This window comes from Ambystoma mexicanum, chromosome 5p (genome assembly GCF_040938575.1).
Source record: "Ambystoma mexicanum isolate Mex_15411 chromosome 5p, UKY_AmexF1_1, whole genome shotgun sequence".
Classification (NCBI taxonomy): domain Eukaryota; kingdom Metazoa; phylum Chordata; class Amphibia; order Caudata; family Ambystomatidae; genus Ambystoma; species Ambystoma mexicanum.
In genome coordinates, this window is record NC_090930.1 from 1,351,968,606 (window position 1) to 1,351,984,867 (window position 16,262).

A 16,262-nucleotide genomic window follows, 5' to 3' on the forward strand; every position below is an offset into this window, starting at 1 on the left:
AAGTCAATTTCACTTTACTGCTCTGGTAAACAGTAGTTTATCCCAGAGAAGGTATTTAAACCTTTGGGAAATCTCGAAGACGTCCCTGTGTCACTGCACTGAAGGTGCTGTGTGACACAATACAATGTAAAAGATGATGCCTATGGAGTTTGTCAGACTACACAACCAAAAGAATAATAGTGTTAAAAAATTGCATTAAAATACATGAGAGAGTGGGGAAAAAGTGTCTCACTCTCTCCAGGTTAAAAAAAATCAAGTCCTCAAAATCCAGCAAAGTTGCTGGGGGTCTTTAAGGTGGAGGGAATTGGCACATTTCTGAGAATTCTCCTTAACAGTGGCGTAATGATGTGATATGTGTAGTACCGACATCGCCTCCAGAGAAGAGGAGTGGTGCGGTCGAGGGACTGCGCGGAGCCGCACTACGCCTCCTGTAGTTTTTTCCAAGCATCTGATGCTGGATGGGGTATCTAGGCGATGAGGAATGTGGGAGAATGCAATCCCTCTAAAGGTAATGTGTCTGCTCAGCATATTTGCATCTTATATTTGCATCGTTCCTCATTCAAGACTCAACATGCAACCAGTCCAGAAATGACTGACCAATCAATGGTCACCAGTGTTAGGGGAGTTTTCCTAAAGTCTACTTTGGAGGAAGACACTTAGCACATTAAACCAAAACACTTTAGAATACTTGTAGATACTTTTCAAAGGCCACTGCTTAGCTTGTAGTTGTTCATGGTTACAATGGTTATAGGTTTTGACACTGACAGTTCTACCGTATTATCGGTAATAACGCGCACTCGCAAAGATATTGGGTAATTGTATTTAGTTAGCAAAACCACCTAAGATAATGATTTTTAGGAAGGAAAACAGTTGATTAGTCAAATGCTAGCAGAGTTTAAGTTTATATAGGCCTTTTCTTCACGTTTATGGTCCAATTCACAACCCCAGCTAAAGGCAGTTGGAAGAGGTCTCAATGTTTTGTAAAGCAGCAGAATTACAAAAGTTCCTGTGGATACTTTCTAGTCTCTAGTCTATAAAATGGAGGAAGATTAACACAACTTCAGAGACTCAAGCAGCAGCTTGGATCAGAGGGGGGTACCTGGACACCTCGACTTGCACTCAACGGTCTGGAGTGATTTTTTTTACAGATTAAGGTAAACAAAACAATTTTCCTGACGGTACCTTTTGGTTTGTAGAAATATTTGTGGCTGGATTCTCCTTGATGTGGCAGCGCTGGAACCGACCTCTGGATTCCTCGGTCTGGTGACGAAAGGCAGGACAGGGGACGGGGATCTCTCACCAGCAGTCTCGAGGGAGGACCTCTGGCACAGATTTCATCAGCTTCTCTGGTCAGTCTGCGGTTTTGGCACCTTTTCTGCAGCACAGGTCACAATTCACAAGGTCAATTCTTTCGATTCGTGGAGTCCTGCACTCTGGTGAGGGGATTTGGATGAGTTAGATTGTGTCTCTGCGGGTTCACCTGGAGCTCAGCAAAGACTGGGATGGATTTGGCCTTGTTAAGACGATGCACAACGATTGGGTTGTAGGTCTCCTGGTATTTGCGGTTTGCAGCTCTGGAACGCCACAGCACCTTGGGAGATGGCTCCGATTGTAGTTCGTCTCAGTGCTGGTTGTTCCCACCAGCCAAAGGGAAGGAGTTGTCTTCTTCAGAGTTCCTCTGTCGCATAGAAAACTGGGTCAGGACAGCACTGGTCGCTTCAGTGTTGCAAAGGGTCTGCAGGCGCCTTTAGTGGTCGTCTTCGGTTACTTCAGTTTCTAGTGGTAGACTTGCCTTTCACCTCAGGAACCTCACCTTTTATTCAGTTTCAGCACACACTCCTCTGCAATCTCTCTCAGCAGTTTACAGAAAGGGGCGGGTGGCTGTCCAATCCGGATAGCCAGAACCCCAGTGAGAGCTGGTCCCATTCAGGCACTCAAGGCAGACAAAGAGCAGGGAAGTGAAACACTCCTCCCCTACTTTCTGCCTGCCCAGACTCACTGGAGCCTAGGCAGGGACACACAAGTGTTTCAGCGAAAGGCAAAACACTCACCCAGACCTCCCCCTCCCCGAATGGTAGAAGAAGGGCTAACTAAGAACATCCACGCTTGAAATAGCAAAAAAAGAAAGAAGCCCTCAAGTTAGAACTTAGGTGCCCCTATTGTGCGGAACCTGGACTGTGAATACAGTCTATTCTAAAAAGAATGGCATAATAGTCGGTAGAATACGTCCACTACCACCAGCCATAACTAGAAGGTAGTCTGTGGCTAAAAAGGTACAGGAGCAGAGAGAAGGGGGATACTAGGTATCCCCTTAGCACTTCACATAAGGTGGTGTGTACCAGTCTCTCAGAATATAAAGTTTTAGGAAGGATACCAAGTATCCCTCTATCCTTAAGAACTGTAGTTACTCGTGTATGAAGAAAAGCAACTCAAAGCAGAACCTAAAGGGTTCCCATCAACACTGCCCAGTGCTGCAATAGTAAAATACAGATGCCTTCAATGATATATGGAGGAATGTAGACTCCATATAAAGTAAAGCACAGTGAACAGAGTTCCAAAAGGTAGAGCCCATAAGAATGAATGAGTGGAAAAAGGTCCAGAAGTCCAGCAGAAAGTACTGGGGGCGGTGGGGCGTCACTAGGAGTGGGGATGCAGCATAACAATGATAAATCCCCCTAACAACAAGCAGAAGACGAAAGGGTCTTGGCAGTAAGATGGTGGACAAAAGCAAACTTGTTAAAGGGACAACCTTTTCTCAAACTGCCAATGCACATAACCATTACAACAGTCACATCACTAATATGTTTGGGAGCCCACTGTCTGCATCTCACTGCTTAAGGGAAGTGCTCAGTTCTGCAAAAGAAAAACAGTATAAACCTACTAGAACTTCTAGTAGTCAAAATGGCTCTGCATGGCTCCAAGCACAGGTGACTGGGATAATACTCTTATTGGAGCAGAAACAACAACTTTGGTTTACATCAACAAACAAGGCAGACATGCTCCCCAAACCTGTCCAAACTTGCTCAAAACACCCCAAGGTATTATCTTCAAAGACGATACACCTAGAAGTGCAACATCTTAAAAGGGATAAGGAAAGACAGGCAGACATCTTTTTTTCCCTTTCACGCTCTGTGGCCCATATTCTCCCACCACCCAGCCGCTTCCTGGTCTGCCTTCCTCCCGCTCCACCATCCCGACTCCTATTGGGCCTGAGCCTGTTGTGCTGTGTATGCTGCGGGATGCACTTGTTAGTGTATCCGCTGCCCTGGGCATTTTTTCATCTTGTACCCTGGTTGAGGTACTGCGGGCTTGGTCTTTGCGATCCCAGTTTTTCTCTTCTTTTGCTTTTTTCTCATTTATTTCACGCGCTTTTGGTGGCTCCCCTTCTCCCACCCACACCTGCTTCCTGGTCTGCCTTCCTCCCGCGACTCTTGATTGGGCCTGGAGCCCTATTCCTTCCACCCTCCCAGGGCAGCCTCCTGCCCGTTGCAGCCCCCTCTGCAAAGGGCAGCTCCTTCAGTAGCAGCTCCAGACTGTTTGCGAGTGGTGCATGCAGCGCAGCCATCAACCAGCAGCGACTGACAAGGTAAGACAGTTGCATGGTGGGGGAACAGTCATTACGGCTCCGTATTAAATTGTCCTACCTCTCTTATTACTCCTTTTACCAATGCTTTAGTCTGCTGTACGTCACTCACAATTGTATGTTGTCCATCTCGGGCACTTTGGAACTATCCATGTATCTTGCATCTAGGTTTTTGTGCTTGTACTGCTGTATGTTGAAACCTAGGCTTTTTCTCCCTTTATCCTGGACACTTCAATCTAGATGGTTGCACTGCTGGTGCGTTACAGTTGCTTCTTGATTCTCCCTCACCCGCTTTCAGGCCTCTCTTGGCCATCCACTCTCCCTCTCGCTTTCTTCCCTTCACCTGGTGTGGTCTCTAGACTGCCCCGCTTCGTAAGAGTCTCATCCAAACAGGCTTGTTCCCTTGCTCCTCCAAATCTTTCATGGACAACGTGGCCTCTGGTGATCCTGCCTTGGCGGATTCTGCGATCACTCCTTGCCATTGGCTCCTTCCTGCTTCTCCTCCACCACTCCTTGGGTACCCTCTCCAAAGTGCAAGTGAACCTAATGTACCCTTCTCCTCCCTTCCCACTGAGCTTTAACCCTCTTCTCCAACCTACACTTCCCCTCACTCTGTTACTGCACTTGCACGCTCCGAATTGTCTCACGACCTGGTAGGAACGTTATTGTTTTCTTCCCTCTCCCCCACTGTTAAGATGGATTTCTGAACCATGACCTGGTGGGCAGAGGTTCAGAAGGCCAGCCTAGTTTCTTGGAACAGGGTAACCTGGACAAGCCAGACCAATCAAGGTAGCTATGACGGCGGTCAAGACTAGGTCTCAGGAGGGGTGAGGGTGACTGAAAGACCTCAATGAGCACACGGAGCAAAGGACACTTAGAAATCACTGCCAGTCAGGTGTAGATATATTAAAAATACAAACACATTTATTTCAAGGCCTTTGAGTTTCAACGGCCTCGGTGGATGAGGGCGTCAAGAGTGTCTTGCCGTGTGGGTGCGAGGTCAGACATATATTATCTGGAAAAGACTAAAACACTGAGGAAAATTAACCAGTTTTTCGTTTCAGTGGCAGCTGGTTGAGAAGGGGACCCTGTCTCTAAATCAGCCACCTCAAAGTGGATTGTAAATTGTATCACACTGTGCTACACCATTGCCAAGAGACCTGCCCTTCAAGCCTAGAGCACACTCTACTTGGGGCACAGGGGCTTCCATAGCATTAATTGTAAATGTTCCTCTTGAGTCCATTTGCAAAGCAGTAACCTGGAGTTCTGTACACACCTTTACAAAACACTACTGCCTAGATACACACTGGTCTGATTCTCAGGGTGGACAAGCAGTACTAAGACATCTTTACTACTGTTCCTTCACACATCCCACCACCATCTCTGGGTACTGCTCGCTAGTCTATGCACAGCATGTGATTCTGAGCAGATTCACAAGCATCAGAAGACCTTCATTACTTACCGTAATAGCATTTCTGATGATTGTATCTACTTAGATTCACATGCACCCACCCTTCCTCGTCGCTCTGAGTAGAAGGAACATATACATCTTACTCCTTTCTCTCTATCTGTACTCTCGATAGTCATAAGGCTCCCTCACGGCAGAAAAAACAAAACCAGAGGGACCTCGACTCGTAAGGGATTTTGGGTACACTACACGTCACGTTGGGGATAGTGTTACAAGCACGCCCGTGTCGACGTCCCCTTTCGATTCTTGAAAGACAAGATGCAATACTCTCCGATTACCACTATATGTCGGACTATATGCAAAGCATTTGAATCTAAGCAGATGATTGTAGGTAATGCATGTCCTACCTTCTCGACCTAAGAGAAATGCACTCGACCCATGACAACAAATTGAAATGTGATTTCTGTAAAATGGTGCATGCTTCCACAAGCCCACTTTGCTTGGCACACTGTTGCCACCCAGAGGCCAGCCTTGCACAGTGAAACGTTTATTTAACATTGATTGCAAACCAAGTAAATGTTTCAAACAGCCCCTGCAAATGGTACTCGGCCTTCAACAAATCAACTCGACTATGTAAGTGGGCGAAAAGACTGCAAGTCATGGATGTGCGTCTATAAAGTTTAAAAGGTCAGTGCATGAATTGACACAAATAGATATGATAGGCTCGAAAAACCGTTTGGCTACCTCTCTCCTGCAGGTGCTAGTATATATAATATATCATAATCATATAGCAAAGCGAGCTCTGGAGGCTAACTACAGTGTATGGTAGTACAGTAGGTCTGTAGGCTTACAAAATGGATGGAACTATTGATCATTACTTTGCGTAAACAGCGAGTTAGCTTTGTGTATTCAACATTTAATAGGAAAGAGAGTATGAGACTAAGCAGAGTGGATGGCAGAGCAGGCAGAGAACAGGGCAAACTAGGGGAAGATTATAGTTTGTGGCCATCTCACTTTCGGAGTAGCTGGTATAAAGCAACAGGTTGATAAGATAGAATGTCAAGGAGTATAGGATCAGCACATGGGTTGAGCACCAGTTGCTGCAACCAACAAGTTACAGAACTAGATTTGCCATCAAACGCATTTGGTTGTGTGATCATGTACATTTTTAAAAGTATTCACTTGTCAATATGATGCATCTTCCCAACAAAATGAAATATAGTTGGCACTATGAGATTTAGATACACTAACCTAAACTTTACTGTTAAGCATGGAGATGATGCAGTGTTTTACAAAATTAATAAAGTACTTGTGCATTATTTAACAACTTAAAATGGTAGGAATGGAATTGCATTACTTAACAAAACAAGTTAACACTTCCTGGTCTTTGCCAGACCGGATATAGCTAGCTTAATAAAAGTATCAAGTGCAGGGTGGCTGCGAGGAAATGGCGTGCTTCCGGTACATCCTCTGGCACACTGGCCTGCCGCCTGCTCCAAAGGCAATACCTGCTCTGTGTCCGCACCAAGAAGAGAGCTTGCATCCAAGCCTGTGTCTCTGCGGCATCCAACAACTCCGCCAAACTATTTAAAAAAAACAGCAAGGAACTGGCCAATCCTGCTACAGTCTCTACCTCTCCTGTCCCCTCCCAGGCCCTCTGCATGGCTCTGGCTTCTCATTTCATCTCTAAAACTCAGGACATCCTGTCCTCTCTCTTTTCCTCTCCACCTCCTCCACCTCCTCCCTCTAATCCCTACTCTTCCTCGACCACCTCTCCTCCCTCCTTCTCTGCATTTCCCCTGTTCTCCCCAGACAAGGTTTCTAGACCAGTCTGATCTATAAAGTCTTGTCAAAACAGGTTCACCCCTGTTCCTCCAAAACTGGAAAGGACCACATGCTCTGGCTGACTTTGCAACCTCTCCTTCACCACTGGAGTCTTCCCTTCCCCCCCGAAGCACTCCCTTGTGCACCCTCCTCTTAAGAAACCCTCTGCCGACTCATCCTGCCTGGCTAACTATCGCCAAATTTCCATCACTCCTTTCCTGGGCAAACTCCTGGAAAATCTGGCCATCTCCCAGCTTAATCTTCACACTGAATCTGTTGTTTGTCTCCATGACCATCAGTCTGGCTTCAGTGCTGCCAGAAACACAGAAACTGCTCTCCTGAACATCCGTGAAGACCTGCTCTCCAACTTTGATTCCGACACCCGCTGTGTCCTCATCTTACTTGATCAACCATGCCATCCTGCTTAGCCGTCTCCATGATAACCTGGGTATCACCGATCAGGCCCTGGCTTGGCTGACTTCTTTCCTCTCCGATCGACCCTCCCAGGTCCATCTTGGATCCTTCCTCTCCTATATCTCTACCTGGGGTATTCCCCAGTGGTCTAACTTCTCACATTTGCTGTTCAACCAATACCTGGCACTTCTTGCCCACTGCATTGTCGCTCTCTGCCCCAACTTTCAGTGCTATGTGGATGACACTCTGCTCATTTTCAGGCTCCCTTCAGCCACCTCTTCTCATTCTCTCATCTCTGACAGTCCAGGAGTGATGTGCCGCCAATGATCTCTGCCTCAATGCCAGTAAAACTGAGATTCTCTTCATCAATACACCCGCTCCCTCTTTCCTGTCACTCTCTGGCCGGCCTCTCTTGGCCCTCTTCCTGCTCCCACCTGTGAGGCTAAAAACCTAGGGGTCATCTTCGACTCCACACTTTCCTTCTCTCCTCACATCGTGTTTGTTTGTTTATTTATTTGGTAATGCGCACCAAACCCCTAGGTAGCTGGGCGCAACAATACAAGTAAACTTAAAGCTTAGTTACAGAGCATGTCAAGTGCATACATACATACAAGAAATATGTAATTACTGCCACTTCCAGCTACAGTAGAGTGGAAGCTAGTGCTCACATATTAAGTAATACATGTTGCAGTCGATAGGTATAGTCAGTAGCAAATACAAAGAGTGTGGTAGAGCGTAACGGGTATCAAAAAAGGTTTACAGTCTAGGTATGGGCTGAGCAGGTTATGAGTCATTTTTTCGTAGCCATTTCAGTACATTACGTCTAAATTTAGGGTAAGGTTGTTCCATTCTGAAATCTGATGGGAGAGCGTTCCAGGATTGCGCTGCTTTGACTGGAAAGCTGGTTCCACCAGCTGTGGTTCGTTTGTATCTGGGGATCTCTAGCGTGTAGGCATTGGCGGATCTCATAGGGTGGGTAGCAATTCTCCTGTTTATTCTTTCAGAAAGGTATGGAGGTGCTAAGTTGTTCTTGACATCTCCAAGAAGTCACACTACCAGCTGCACCTCCTCAGAGTTATTCTTCCTTTCCACTCTTTCCCCCAGAAGCTCACTGTCTCCAGATCTCTGGTTCTCTCTAGGCTGGACTACTGCAAAAGCCTCTTTCTAAATCTGCCTGGCTCTACTCTCCGCCGTCTGCAATTTATCCAGAACAGGACTGCAAGACTTGTCCTTGGCCTCAGTCCCAGGGATCGGATCTCTCCAGGACTGAAATCCTTCACTGGCTCCCAGTGGGTGCTAGGATTAAGTTCAAAACCCTCTGCATTGTCCACAAGGCCTTCTGTTACCTGGGGTCGCAATACCTTCAACTTTCTCTTCCTTCTCGAGCTCTTCGCTCGTCCGCCTCCAACTACCTCAGGGTCAGTCGCTTCTCCAAACAACAAGTTGATGGTAGATCTCTTTCTTCGGCTGGGATCTCCCTCTGGAACACCCTCCCCTGAAAATACAGGAGAACCATCTATGGTTCCGGAAGCATCTCAAGACCTTCCTCTTTGCTTCTGCTTTCTCTCCTCCTCTCCCCTGCTGAACTCCTGGCTGAAACTGCACTGGTCACCTGGCTACCCTCTGTTCTCGGGCCAAGGTCCCCTCCCCACCAGTTGCACACCTGCACTGCCCCCCTGGCAACCCTTGCACTTGTGGGGCTGTTTCTGTATCACTACAGTGCCCTACCAGCACTTGACACTTGGTGTCTGCACTTATTAATTGTTCTTATTTATTGTTTTTATTTATTTACTGTTTATCCTTTGTACTGTACTTCCCCTCCCCCCTCGCACTTTTCACCCCCCTCCCCTCCCCTGCACTTGCGCGATCTCAATGCCACCTGGCCTAGTAAGATTGTTGTCTCTGTCTTCCCTCTGTTCCCGTCCCTTGCCTCGTCGTGCCTTGAAACACTTGTGTAAAGGTGCGTTATAAATTCCATATCATATCACGATTACTTCTGGTTAGCAATTATTTGAAAAAGAAATTCTGGCGTAGCAGTCCCACACAGGCCTTCTGCACTAGAGTGGAAGAGAGGATTACTGCTGCACTCATTCTCAGTTAGCCACTTTGAACTTGCAGAGAACAGAGAAAAGAGCCCCGATGGCAAGAGAGGAATGCAGGGTGAGCTGTGCTTTCATTGCAAAGGGTAACTTAAATAGCTAGCTTTGCTACACAAGTGTCAATTTGATTAGCAAACCTACAGAATTGTTTTTGCAAATTCCTGTACAACACTGCTTATTTTATGCCTTGCTGATACTTCTTTGGCTTTGGTAATGTGGGTTAAAGCCAATTCTTCTTATGGCCACCTTAACATATGGCAATATGTTTTACAAACACCTGAGTTCTTAAGTTAAGTCTCTTGGCTTTGGCAATCTTGTTTTTGTATCTCTTACCTTGGTATGATTCTCTGTTGGCTTGGGCAAAGGTGGATTGTCTTAGTTTCTCTAATTATTTCCCTTTTGGTACTGGGCTTTGGTTTGCCCCACATAGACACAGTCACACCATTCTGGTCTGAATGTTAGATTGTTATTCTGCCACTTGCCACAACGGTGGTCCCTGCCTGCGTCTCTGCTTTCTTCTGCCACGTGGAGGTGTCACAACTACTACACCTTCCGATACTACTCTTCTTTCCCGCCTGCCCCAGAGGGGGCCTTCGATGCCTCCTAGTCTCCCTCAGGTGTGGGTCATTACCACTAATAGGCTGACACTTGTAGTCTCGTGCTTCTGCAGCCCTCTTCCTCGTCCCAGTACTTTGGGCAGTGTGGGACTAGGAGTCCACAATGTCAAAAATCAGTTTTTCTAACAACTTCAATTTTACAGTATGCCATCAGAAGAGTAGGGTCTCAGAGAAAGTTACAAAAAGGATTTTGCCATTCTTCCCGACCTGCTTCTCTCCCCCCCCACCCTTCCCCATATGATTCTCCCGCAGAACACCACCCCCAGGGTCAAGAAGCGTCTGCCTTTCCTTGCCCACATGAGGGGTCCCAGGTAGGGGTTTCTGGGGGAATTCATCACACATCCCACTGGTGTTTGTGTGGTTCAAGAAAGTGTCTCCGTATAGGTTTATCCTTTCACGTCTTGCCTACATTCATTCCTTGCATTGGATGATATATAACAACATTGGGTGATCTGCAGCTGAATATGCTTGGTATCCCCTTTGTTTGGTTCTGTGAGGTTATGGCAGATCCAGTGCAGATGTGTTTTCACGTTCTGCATCTCTTGCCATTAAATGGCTACCTTCTAGTTCTTCTTTGTTCTTGATCTAGTGGAAATGTACTTTTTGTCGGAAGCCATGCTAGTTTTCTCATCACGGATCGGCGGTACGAACAAGGGGACAAGCGGATCCCACTCCAAGAAAACTGAACGGCTACTACCACCCTGAAATAGAAAGTGGAGAGCCAAACTAAAATTCAAATGAATGCACCAAAATGTACCAAAATGATTGCGCATATGAATAATAAAAAGGAAAGAAAAGAATAACAGGACTTTCTCCTGATGATCCACTATAAAACTGTGGAGAAACACGTGTAGAGAGAAAAGGAAAAACTGTAAAGAAACATTGTGATATTTAGATATATATAAAAGACAGTGTACAAACTTGGAGAAATTAAAGGTATCATGAAAAAAGACTTTATGGCACTGTGGTGTTAATGGAAAGAATGAAAGAATGAAGCCCACACTGTTGCAACAATACTTATACAGTTGGCGCAAATAGGTGAATACCTAACATAAAAACAGGACATTGTTTTCTCAGTTGCTTATATAGTGGTATCTCAGCTCATAATCCCGGCTAAATATTGATTGTAGGTCCTTAACAATCCTATTCAGTTGTCATCGCTGGATGATAGGTGACCACCAAATCTGTTTGCTCTTTATCTCTGCTTTCTCTGTATTGGTTCTTTCTGGGTTGTTGTAATGCACAATCAAATTCTATGTCAATTTGTCCAGCTGATTGGCCCTTTTCTTTTGGAAGAAGGGTGTGTGGAAGGGGCAAGTTGCTCCTTGCCTTCCTGTTGGGGCATACGTTTTGGCACCGGATAGCCTAGCTATTGATGCAACTGTTTTGTGTGGCTTGGATTGAAACCTGCCACGTGCAGGTATTTGTTCCTGTCTGTGAGTTTCTTGCATGCAGCTGTTCTGCTTGGCTGCTCCTTCTAACAGGGATATTTGTATCCATGGAATGTATGTTCTTTGAATTGAATATTCCATAGTGAACTTAATGCAGTGGTGGAAGGCATTTAGTGATTCATGAAATTGTTTGAGAGTCTTTGCTTTCGACTCCATATCAAGAAGATGTCATCCATGCAAAGCAGGTATTGTAGTGGTTTCAGCGATTGTTATAAGAACCTTTCCTTGAAATTCCAATGAATGTGTTAATAACACTGTGGTGTCGTTTCTGTGCCCATGACTGTTCCAGTCTTTTGGAGAAAATGTCTTCCATTGAAGCAAAAATTGTTGTATGGGAGTATCAATCTCATGAGATCTGTGATAGCTGTGATTGGGGGTGTATATCTTGTTGTTCACTTTTCTTCAGGACGTTCTGGCATGCTTCCATTTGAGCTTCATAAGGAATGATGGAATAAAGTGCATTGACATCCAACATGGCCAGTAGTGCATCCATCTGCCTCTTTAATATTTCTGAGCAATTGTCCTTTACAAAGCTTTCTGTGCCACTTGCTAGAGGTTTTAAGAGTGCTTTAGTATATCCATATGTGGCTTTGGTTAATGCATTTACTCCGGAGATGACCTTGCAGTCTGTACTGCCTGGTTTGTGGATCTTTGGACGCCAATGAGAAGTCCCAGGGGTTGAAATATGTGGTACAAGATGTTGATGGTTGTCCTCACTGCTGCTTCGCATGTATTTAATGATTTGTCCCAGAGTTCATTTTTACTTTTATTTTTTAAAGCGCATAAGTAGCTTGAGAGCTGCACAACGCTGTACATGGTGTGGGTAGCCAGCATTTGGGCTGGCATCTTTTAACAGCACAGTACTGTGTGCTGCTTTATGTGCGTCCATTTAGAGTAGTCCTTGGTTAGGTGCAGTTGAAAAGCCACGTTTGAAAAGATTTTTTGCAAAATTGAAATAATGTGGGCGTATTAATAGCCAATACTGGGATAGAGTTCCAGCGGGTGGGTGTCTGACGAGGAGCGTTTGTGGGTCCTCTCTTTGTGGATGGATTGTGATTTGTTTCTGTGGGTTGATTTGTTACCCAAGGAGTATATGCCACCAGATATATGGAAATTGGCTTTCAGTCTGCTACTTGTGACCGCTTTGTAGATGATACATGCAGTCTTGAACAGTATCCTGGCCTGGAGAGGACACCAATGTAATTTGTCTTGGAATGGGGTGATTTGGCCAATTTTCTGCGCAACCATAAAAAGTGGTGCTGCAAAGTGGTAGACTGCTTTTAGGGGAGCCAACTGAGCAGCTGAGATCCCTGTCAGGAGTGTATTTCCAGCTTCGATGTGTAATACCCCACGGGCCTGCACTACAGTCCGGATGTCCTGCGGTGGGATGAAAGATTTGATTTTGCGATGGGTGAAGATTAGGAGATAAGCGATTCAGGCCTTCTATGTTTTGTTGGAAGGACAGGCTGCTGCCAATGATTAAGCCTAAGTATTTTGCTGAATGCGAGAGTTGCAGATCAGATCCTTCAAGGTGCATATCAGTGAGCCGTTGTTGGCAAGGTGTTTAGCGTGGATGGATGATGACACATTTTGCTCTTGAAGGGGTTAAGTTTGAGGTAGGCAGTCGCCATACAGGACACAAGTGACGTTCCCAGCAGTTAGTATAAATCGTGCATTTGTCCACAAAACATCACAATACATCTTAAATATTCACAAGGTAAACAGTGAGTGAGACCTCTAGCATTTTGATTGCCCTTCACGCTTGTGTGGGGATTAGAGAGCAGTTAGGTTCTGTTTTAGTCACGTGTTTGTTGAGTATGTCCGATGTTACATGTTTTCAGAGTATGTCATTTTCAGATTTTAAGTTTACGGTCACAGGGCCATGTTTAGTTGAAACTTTTATTTGTGTTGCCATAATCTGGACAGCACTTGGTTGGTATCAGGTAATATTATCCCCACCAATAATATCACCATATATATGGTCGTCGGGAACGGCCATAGGCGATATTATTAGTGGGGATACTTTTTAGGGTAAATGGGAGTGGGGGTTGCAGGGGTGTACCCCGTTCCCTTTAAAATAATATGGGGGTTGCTGGGGTGTCCCCTGAAGGTTTAATGGGTTCTTTTAAACACTTTCCTTATTGGAGATTCACATCACATAGTACCGGTAACCATACATGGAATCATCACGTTATATTAACGAGACATCAGGACACGCAACGTCCTACTGTTCCGTTAACACAAGGGGGCAGTTCCCCGGAACTTGCTCGTATATGGGGTGTACTTCAAGTGCAGGAGTTCCCGTGGTACCTTCAGTTTATTCTGCAGGGTCGGGTTTCGGGATAATAGGTAAGCAGTGACCCCAAATGTCTTTCGGCCTATTTTTCTGTCCGCACAGGCCCCCATATTCCTTATCCATGTCACTAAGCCACGTTAAGTCCTTCAGCCACATCTTTATCTCCTGGGGGGACAAACTGGTCGAATTCAAAATGATACAGCGCCTGGTGAGTATCATACTGGTCGTAATCAATTTACGTTGCTGCCTAGGGAGATCCGGGGCCCACCTCCACATACAGTGTAGTAGTTTGCAAGGGATGGCCTGACCCAGAATTGCAGAGCAACACTCCACCACCCCCCTGCCAGAATGGACGCAACTTGGTACATGCCCACATCATATGTAAGGAGATGGCCGGGTCATGGCCACAGCGCTGGCAGCGGGCCGACCTGGTTCTATCAAACTGGTGAATACGGTCCGGTGACATATATGCGCGGTGTAAAGGTTTAATGGGTTAAGATTGCTGCATAAATATGGCACCATTCTTGTATGGCGATATTTTTGCAGGGATATTAACACATGGAACCCCTTTGTTCATTGTTCTACCTATGGAAGTATTCTATAAAACACAAGCATTGTATGTAGTCTTCAATTTCACAGCAGAGTTGAATTTTTTATAGTTCCTGGCCGGTGCATGTTGTCAGCACTGTGGAGCGGGCAGACTGTTTATCATTTTATGTGTAGGCCTGAGGGGGTTTGATGATTGAGAGCTGATTGATGGCGAGGTGTTGCATCGTCTCCTCAGTGTTGGTCTTATTTAATAGTTGATTGATGGTAACGTCTCCCATTGGTATCTCAGAGTTGGTCCAGCTTAGTGGGAGGATCACAGTACATGGGGGAGCCGTGACCCATCCCTGAACAGTACATTGTTTGTCCTTGTATGCCATGTTGTTTCTTTTCTCTCTAATTCGTAATGAAAGTACACTGGGAACGGCAGACTTTGCACAGTTAAAAAATGTGTAACTTATTTTGCATGCGTCATGTTGTATCCAAGCCAGGAAGACATTGTGAAACTTGAGGCATTCCGAGGTAATGGCACCAGTTAAACCTAAAGAGCATATATTGTAGTCTCGCGTTGCTGTGATTTCAATGCAGCTGCTAAGGTTTGCTGGCTGGTTTACAAAGTCCTGACACTACATAGATGCTGCAAAACACAGTTTTAGACTTATGTGGGCAGGGGCAACGCTTTGTTTCTGCATGCAGACAAAATCTTAATCTCTACCCTTTGGCATTCCAGTTTGACCAACCCCATAGGGGCATACTAGGTACGCCAACTCCTGATGCACTCCTACTCTTTATTAAGCTTCTAACGCTAGCCTCACAGTAGAGTGGCAGAAACCTTTTGCACCGGACCATCCAGTGCCCTTATGCTAGGCAGCCATTAACAGTGTCTGCCCCCACCCCCACAATTATCTTTATAATGTTTAGAGTTTACTTTTGGTACTAAGGGAGCCGGTTAGGAGGCAGGCCCAGACATACCACAGAAGTTAGGAGAGGGAGACTGGCCCAGGAATTATTATTATTATTTTTTAGCGAGGGGAGTTCTGCTTCAACAGTGATATTTACCTTGCTTTGTCTCTATGTATTATATGACAGCACTGTTGAATCAAATACATGTAATGAAAAAGGTTTTGAATAGTGAAACTGTGACTTATACCATTTTGTTTGTGCAAGCGCAGTAATAATCAAGTTTTAAAGCACATATTGGTTAACAATTTTCCACTTTTCTCTCCATCAGGTTCGAGCATCCCATTTTGAAGGCCTTATCACTACAATTGTAGGCTATGTGCTGCTGGCAGTCACTCTGATTTTTTGCCATGTATCCTTTTATAATGGAAATAGATTACACTGTGATATGATGGACCTTTAACATTTATTTGGCTTGCTCCATGCATCAGGTCACTTTTAGTTTACTTGCGCATGTACCCTTTGTTCCTCACTGTTGTGCTAAGATTCTACTTTATGTACATGCCCTGCTTTAAACTTCATTGACAGGACTTCACCTGTTTTCTCTACCATGCTTTTCTGCTGGTATTAAGATGTATAATGCTGTGGCCTCTAACTACCGTCCCATTTTAGGTTCTCATTAATTGCCCAGCAGTGCCTTGCTACTAGGTGTGGTGCTGCGCCATACCTTTGTTCCTGCATAGGGCTGATACTACTGCATCAGCTATTCTGCCTACTTCAGTAAACCAGAGCTTTCTTTGCTATCCTGCTGTATAGTGATGTTAGAATTATATAGCCGGACTACTAAGACTGTCATGACTTCTTGCTCTAAAGGACCTACAAGAGATTGCTTGGATTTGAGTTGGTGAGGTTGACTGCTAGGCGCAAGGTAGTTGTTGTTTATTTAGTCTTATGTGCCGATTTATTTTATGTTATTTGTAAGGCGTCTATTCAACAAATGGTGTTTCAAGGCATCACAAGACAAAAACAGGGAGGGAAACAGGAGAAATTCGGTACATTCATGTGCAGCAGAAAAAGTGCTATGGAAGGACCGGGGAGGGTAAAAGTGCCATGTCTGCAAAGAA

General features: G+C 45.3%; 1 protein-coding gene across 1 annotated transcript in view; it reads left to right on the forward strand.

Annotated features, from left to right (window-relative positions):
• Nucleotides 1-16,262, forward strand: part of MARCHF6 (membrane associated ring-CH-type finger 6) — a 2,224,824-nt gene that overhangs the window by 769,503 nt on the left and 1,439,059 nt on the right. Inside the window, exon 12 of the mRNA XM_069613753.1 lies at nt 15,470-15,550. Within this exon, the coding sequence (XP_069469854.1) occupies nt 15,470-15,550 (81 nt within the window). The remainder of the gene's footprint in view (nt 1-15,469; nt 15,551-16,262) is intronic.